Source organism: Austrofundulus limnaeus, unplaced genomic scaffold (genome assembly GCF_001266775.1).
Source record: "Austrofundulus limnaeus strain Quisiro unplaced genomic scaffold, Austrofundulus_limnaeus-1.0 Scaffold29, whole genome shotgun sequence".
NCBI lineage: Eukaryota > Metazoa > Chordata > Actinopteri > Cyprinodontiformes > Rivulidae > Austrofundulus > Austrofundulus limnaeus.
In genome coordinates, this window is record NW_013952431.1 from 2,284,262 (window position 1) to 2,291,534 (window position 7,273).

General features: G+C 40.4%; 1 protein-coding gene across 1 annotated transcript; it reads right to left on the reverse strand.

Moving 5' to 3' along the window:
- Positions 1 to 118: 118 nt before the first annotated feature.
- aipl1 (aryl hydrocarbon receptor interacting protein-like 1) lies at positions 119 to 6,270 on the reverse strand. The gene is made up of 7 exons (XM_014005203.1): positions 6,083 to 6,270; positions 4,505 to 4,851; positions 3,380 to 3,559; positions 1,569 to 1,757; positions 1,307 to 1,483; positions 1,067 to 1,208; positions 119 to 977 (listed from the first exon to the last, which is right to left on the reverse strand). Exons 2-7 carry the CDS (start codon positions 4,607 to 4,609, stop codon positions 778 to 780), a joined length of 993 nt encoding a protein of 330 aa, XP_013860657.1. The 5' UTR covers positions 4,610 to 4,851; positions 6,083 to 6,270; the 3' UTR covers positions 119 to 777.
- Between the last annotated feature and the right edge of the window lie 1,003 nt (positions 6,271 to 7,273).

The following is a 7,273-nucleotide window of genomic DNA, read 5'->3' on the forward strand; positions in this document are numbered from 1 at the left end:
TATATATATAAAACAAAAGACAACAAGAGAAGTTTTTTGAAATGAGCCTTTTCTGAGGACGTGAACCTCGCTGACAGTCAAAACGGCGATAAAGGTAAAATCGGAGAAAGTTCGCCTCCTGGTGGAGAACATATGTAATAGCAAGACAGAGAAAGGACTAATGGCTGTTTTTTTGTTGTTTCTTTTAATTGTCTTTATGACAAGAAGATAAATGACATGTTTGACACAACCAAGCCACAGAAATCACCCAGTAGATGAATTTAATAAATTTTTTACTACAGTACAACAACACTACTTTCAACAAGGTGACTTGGAAACATTTGTAAGTCATTTTATTTTCAACAACATAAAAAAGGAGTGAGGGTAGACAATGTTTTTTGCCCTGTTTGTGTCGGTGTGTGCACACATGTGCCTGTCTGTTAGCAAAATATCTCATGAACATACAAGTAAAACAAGTTTCAGAGCATAATCATTAAATTCACCATGATTGCCTTTTGAAGGTAATCCAATTCAAGATGTCTTCCACAGCTAATCTATATTAGCCAACACAAAAATGGCTCTAACTCAGTCAGTTTGACATTTAAGGTATTGAGTAACGTGGTGTGGAAGGTGGTAAGTGTCATTTTAAAATGGTTTGACAAATGTTTTGAGCATGACAAACAAAACCCCTCAGAAAAGGAGGCATTTCTGGATGTTATGGATTGGAATGGTTATTTGATTTGTTCTCACATGTCCTACAGATCATTGAGATGCTATGACTCCTCCCTGTTCTCAGGGTTAAAACATGCCTTTATACTTGTTCTTGTCCTCCTGGTTCTTCTCTTCCATGCGCATGCTGAGCACCGCCAGCTCCTTCTTGACCGCCTTCTTCATGCTGGGGTCCAGGTCCAGAACCTTGGTGAAATCTTGCCGGGCCTCGGCCTCGTTCCACACCTCCTTGTGGGCCTTCCCTCTGAGGTAGTACGCCTTCACCACACCTGGGACACAAACGCACGGAGCCCTCGTCTGGCAGCGGACATGAAAAACACACTTATTTTTACAAAAATATTTGAAATTCTTGACAAACCCGGGTGCTGGTTGATGATGTCCGTTGTGTGCTCGATGACCTCGTAGTATTCCTCCATGCGCAGGAGACACTGGCAGTAGTTAAGGGTTAAAGTGTTGGCCATCTTCTCCAGCTTCAGCCACGGGACGTCCCACGCTTTCTCCTGCAGAGGAAACACAACATCCACRTCTCCACAAGACGTTCTGTTTAAAAGCAGCTAAATAAAACATCCACCTTTAACCATTTATTAAACTTGAGGACCTTCGTCTGAACGTTCTTGATGCAGATGAGGGCTTCCTTGTATTTCTGCGTGGCCTCTTGGTAGCGGCCCTGTTTGAAAAGTTTGTTTCCTTGGCCGTGCAGCACAGGAACCACCTTCAGCCTCTCCTCGTCGTTCAGAGCCCAGGACTCACGGTTGTACTCGCTGGGCTGCTGCACCTGGGTGCCACGTGTTCGGAATTAGTCTTTCAGACGCCTAMAGGTCACGACATTAGAAACTAGATGAATTTTAATTCCCTCTCACTTTGAGCAGGTCCAAGACGAAGTAGAGCGGCTTTGGTTCYTTCATCAGCTCGTCCAAGTCATCGTAGCCAAGGCTGTGGTACGCAAACATGTTGGCCATGCCACACGTGTGAACCTGCCACTCCACTGGGTCCTTGCCCTCCGCGATGCGCCGCATGCTCTTGGACACGAGCGGATAAACGCCTGTGTGCTGGGGAGGGTGAAAAAGATACTCRTTTTTTTTTTWAATTGTGCAGGGAAAGATAMAAACAAATCTCRTCTTTAACTTACAGTTGTTWTCAGCTTTATTTTGCTTTTGCTTTGTTTTGGACAAACTGAGCAGCCAGCAAGCTAGAGTTTGTTTTGAAATGAACAAAAATTGTTGATGTTATTAGTTTTACACGCAGTTTTAATTTAGCCTGAATATCAGGCATCGTTTGGAAAACTTCCAAAAGATGCCTGAACCTCAACTGACCACTTTCGATGCAGAGGAGCAGCAGCTCTACTCTGAGCTCCTCCTGATCCAGGGGCGGAGCTAGAGACATGGCCAGGATGGCAAGATGCCACCTCTGGTACCTGATTGGCCACCCCAGGTGCCACCCCCAAACAACAGAAAAGTGGGTGGGGACCTTGAATTTTTTAATTTGCATGTAGCTTTTTTTAATAGTGTTCTCTGATTCTACTGTACTGTATAAATTTTCTACTGTTGTGTTTTAAAATGGCTAAATTATACKCCTTTKTAAAATTAGCATTAGCATTAGTAGTCAGTTTAATTTGGGATTAGCATTGGCAGTTGGCACGTGATCGTTCTTAGCTACTCCACAACACATTTAATCTCAATAAATCTTATAATGGCTGAATTACAGCCTTTTAAAGTAGCTGTGGAGCCATCTTGAATTTACATTTAGTATTTGATAGATGGTTTTCAGCTACTCCTACACTAATCTTCAGCTTTGTATGTCTAAAAATGGCTGAACGATAAGTTTAATAACTTGTTTAAATGGCTAGTTGTTAGTGACTGCTCTTACTTCAGTCTGACTAGAAGTCCTCCAGATGCTCCACAACAATTTTGAGCAACTTCTGATGTAGCATTTCAAAATAAAAGCACTCCCAATACTTACATTGTTACTTTCTTTGCCCCTAAGTTGCAATCTTTATTGCAACTAAATGGCTAATTGTCGGTTGCAAGTCCATTCATATTAATTTTACTTACTTTTGAACTTTTCTGTGCTTTTTGTTGTGGTTTCATCCATTCATTTGGCTGAATTGTGAAGCACTTTGGTCAACTTGTTTTTATTTTCTATATAGAGAATTTGACATTGACGTTATTTCCAACTCCAAAGGGAGCATTCTACCTGTTTCTGGAATACAGACCTACAATGAGTGTTTATATGCTCACAGAGAGGACATGAACGGTGTAAAAAATGTAAGAGCTTTTAAATAACTGTCTAGAAAACCATCAGTGTCATTTTAGTAAAAGTTATTGTTTGAATAAAATAAYACGTTTTAAAGTAAATGATGACAAAAAACATGACTAACTTCCATTCCCTTCATTTTTTATGGTTATTTTAGAGTAAATCTGATGTTTTGGAAATGGTGTTCTGAGGAATAACTATCTAACCTGCTGTAGAAGTCTCTGAATGATGTCAATTTGGAGAAATTTAAGAAGTTGATAAGCTTTTCTAGAAATTYGCTTTGAAAGGCTTAAACCCTAAAATACACAGTCTGTTAAAAATCAGTTTCAGAAGCACATAATCTTATGCATTTTGTTGGTTTTTAAGTCATATCCGAATCTTTCTACAAAAACAAACATGCAAAGATATCCTCACTCACAATCGTGTCACACCAAAACTCAGCCACTTCGCCGATCCTCATGGAGGCCAGCAAGGTCTCCCAGATGTCCAGCTTAAACATGTTGCCGATCACGATCTCCATGGGCGTCCCCACCATTCTGCTGTCATCTATCACCGTGCGTTCGTCATCACACAGCTGCGTGCGAAAGTGGAACGTCACCTTTGACCACAGAGCAGACCAACCAGGTTGAGGCAGGAAAGGAGACAAGACGTCAATGTGGGCAAAGAGCAAAGAGTTTAAAGGAGTGCATAATGAGCAACAAAAGACTTTTTAGAAGGAACGAGAAGATCAAACTGTAAGTGATGGAAGAAATGCCAATAAAATGAAACARGAGGGGAATTGGAGTTCAGCAATGGACAGAGATGTTTGGTGTTAAACATAAAATGGATCAAGTCACAGCCAAGAAATGAAACATGTTTGAAAACAAATAAAAAAGTGTTTTTAAAGTTTAAAATACTTGTACTTGTTTTATAAAAAACATTTTTATTGAATAAAGCAAGCAACTATGCTAAAAAAAAAACTATCAACATTATTCTGCTGAATTAAAAAAGATTAAACTTTTCAAACAAAAGCTCAGAATGCTGCTCATTTGTGTTCACTGCTTCCCTCTGGTGGTGGTAAACTGGAACTGCACCCTTCCTTGGCATTTTTTTCAGCAAAACTGTGGAATAATCTCACTGCAWATTACACTGCTAATCCAGAGTCTGCTGGGAGGCATTTTCAAGGTAAAACAAAAACAGAACTCTAACTTCAGATACAAAATAAATGCTGCAGCTTCTCTGCTTAAAAGGATATTCTGTTATTGAAAAAAAAGGCTTTTGTCTTGTTTTGCAGAAATTTCTTTCTTTGAAGCTAAAACAACCAATTTAAGAAGGTTTTTTTATTTGATTCACTTTAAATTGTCCTTTATTGTTTGGTTTTGGAGTTTTTATTTTTTTACTGACATGAACCTGAATATTATCTAACAAGTTTGGAAGACTCCTTTTTCGTCTAAGCTGATTATTTTAGACAGCATGAGGTTAAGTTATTAAGAAAGCATCTTGAATGTTTAATAAAACTGAGTTAAAGCCATCACAAGCATGCTCATAAAGATCTGAGGCTCACCTTTGTTCCAGTGATGAGTTTGGGGATGTCTCCAGTTCCTCCATGTAGAATTGTCTTGCTAATTCCCTCTGATCTAATTAGCATAGTGTCTTTCATGTCCGACATCTTTTCAAAATGTAGTTTTATATGTATTAGGCGTACGATGCGTAGAGTAAAACACCTGTGGAAGCGTGCGGATGACCGGGAGGTATTGATTGAAGTGGATTAGTTTAGATGGAGATAATGAGATTAGAAACTTCTCCCCCTCTCCTTTTGTTCCATCAYCTCTCTGCTGCTCCTTAAAGAGCTCAGTCTCATGAGGTGGCGCTCATCACCGCCAGCTTCACTCAGTGTTCAGGAAACCTCCTCTAAGGGGGATGAAATGGGAGAACAGAATAGGAAGGTCGATACATTARTTTGACCTGAATGCAAATTGGTTGTCACATTATCAAACACAAAAATGGCTCTAATTCAGTCCAATTTAAAGATATGGATCTGAAATTGGAGTTGGTAGCTGAGAGTCATTCACAACACATACTCTGTGTCATTAGGTTGATAACATGTTTGCATTTTTCTGAGGTGAAAATATCAGGAGATGTGGAGCAATATGTGTGTGTGTGCCCTTGTTTTTGCTACTTGGTGGGGATGATTTTTCAGGAAAATGCAGCCTCTGAAAAGGCTTCTTGTGGGGACCAAAGCCCAGTCCCCATGACTTCGGAGGCTGATTTTGGGTGGGTGGGTTAGGTTTAGGACCAAGGTTTGGATTGAGTTTAGGTTAGTTTTAGAGTCAGGTACCTGTGAGGTTAATTTTAGGGTAAATGATCAGGATCAGGATACAAATTTTCCAAAAAAATGAATGGAAGTCAATGGAAAGTCCCCACAAAGATAGAGAGACATAGTAGGTGTGTGTTAGTGAGAAAACAATGGAGAAGGACGTGGTTCCCATTCCTGAGGAAATTTCCTGGATTAAAGTGGATGCGGTGATCTGAACACTGCWGAGAGAAAACTGGGAGGAGGAGAGGAAGATTACTGAATGGACTCCTTGACCTTTTCCATTAAACATCTGTCTCCCATCTGGGGAGCATGTGTGTGTTTGTGTGTGTGTGTGTGTTTGTGTGTGTGTGAGATCCCAGGCTCCAGTGCTGTTTGCTAACAAAATCTGCAAGCAGTTTTAAGAGGCAATTATTCTCAAACTTTACCAAGTGTTGATGCCTTATATTCCTTGCTAATTGCACAAAAAGAAAACCTCATAACTGCACCTTGGCTGGGCTCTCTGTTGTGTAACTTTATAGCTTTGTGTGTTTCCTCTGCCGAGCAACGTGGAAGAATCTGTATTTTAAYGCCAATTATGGACCATATCTCTAGTCAAATAAGACCTCTTCATGAAAAATTAAAATCAATCAATAAAACAGCAGCAAATTATCAGGTTTGTCCCACCCTTTTCCACTTAGATGAGGGAAACTAAGTGCACTTTCCAATGTAAAGGCAGCATTAACAYCCTCTTGTGGATGAAATTGGTACTGCAACAGGCCCAAACCTTTATGGTTTAAAAGTGTCTTTTTAAGCTCRTCGTATTTAGGACAAAAGAGGAACTCTCACCATGGCAAATCGTTCACATCTTCAATGAAGGCTRGTCATTTCAAAGCATCCATCATTTAAAAGCAGCGTCTCCTCAAACATTTCCGCCCCTTCGCTCTCTGTGTAAATGCGTCACGGCCACGTTGCAGGTCGCTCGTCTTGGATGACATGTTTGCGTTGCCATAGCTACAGGCTTTTACATCATCATCCCTCAGAAAGAACAATGCACCCTTAGACATAATTACCAACCTGAAAGAGATTGTGAGGGGACAACTGTGCAGAAGATTGGTGACTTTTAGTTATCTCCATCCTGTGAGGGGAGGGCGAGCAGTGATCCATCTGAACTGTCAGAGAGGTTACCCAGTGACGGTGGGGTGTATTGTGACAGCTCAGCGTGTGTGTGTGTGTGTGTGAATGACTCACATTTCTTACGTCACACTGCCTACACAAATCTCTGTTGCTCTGTCGATGCAAGTCAAGGTGCATTCGAGTGTTTTAGTTAAGCGAGTGTGATCGTTTCTGCACGTACGACGTTTCGTGCACCCACACAAGCAGGTTCTGCTCCAAATATCTCTGTTCACAGAGCCGTACAACCTGGTCTCCATCAGTCCTTCTTGGAAACCCGCTCGGCTGATGTGGTGGTTCCAATTCAAGCAAGTAATGTTCTATTTCTGGAAAGTACAGTCATGGGTTTCCTGGGGAGGAGCCACTCTCCGTGTTAAAGCCGTTCATTCATATACATAACACACAGCGGACGGCTTCTTCCATGACGCACAGCTTATACGCATGTACCATAATGTTTATGGAAGTGTAAAAAACCTTTTGCACGTCTGTGTGGGAGAAGGGCACCAGGAGGAGAGGAGAAAAACTGACTTCCACTTTATGTACGGTTCAGATGAGCAAGACGTAAAGTCTTCTGAACCGAGAAACAGAAAGAAGCTGATTTAATAGAAAGAGTTGGAAAAGGGAACAAATAAGAACCAACGTTACAGCAGCTGTATAACAGAATAACAATTAAAGAGTTCAAATCATAAAAAGTGACTTTTGTGAAAAGATTCTGAACTTACATGTAGATAGTTGTTAACTAATGATGGGAACGTTGGTTCATTTTAGTGTATTGAGTCATTACAATCAGTTCATTAAAATGATTCATGCAAAAGATTTGTTCAATGAATGATTCCATTCATTTGTAATACTTAAACTATATTAGAA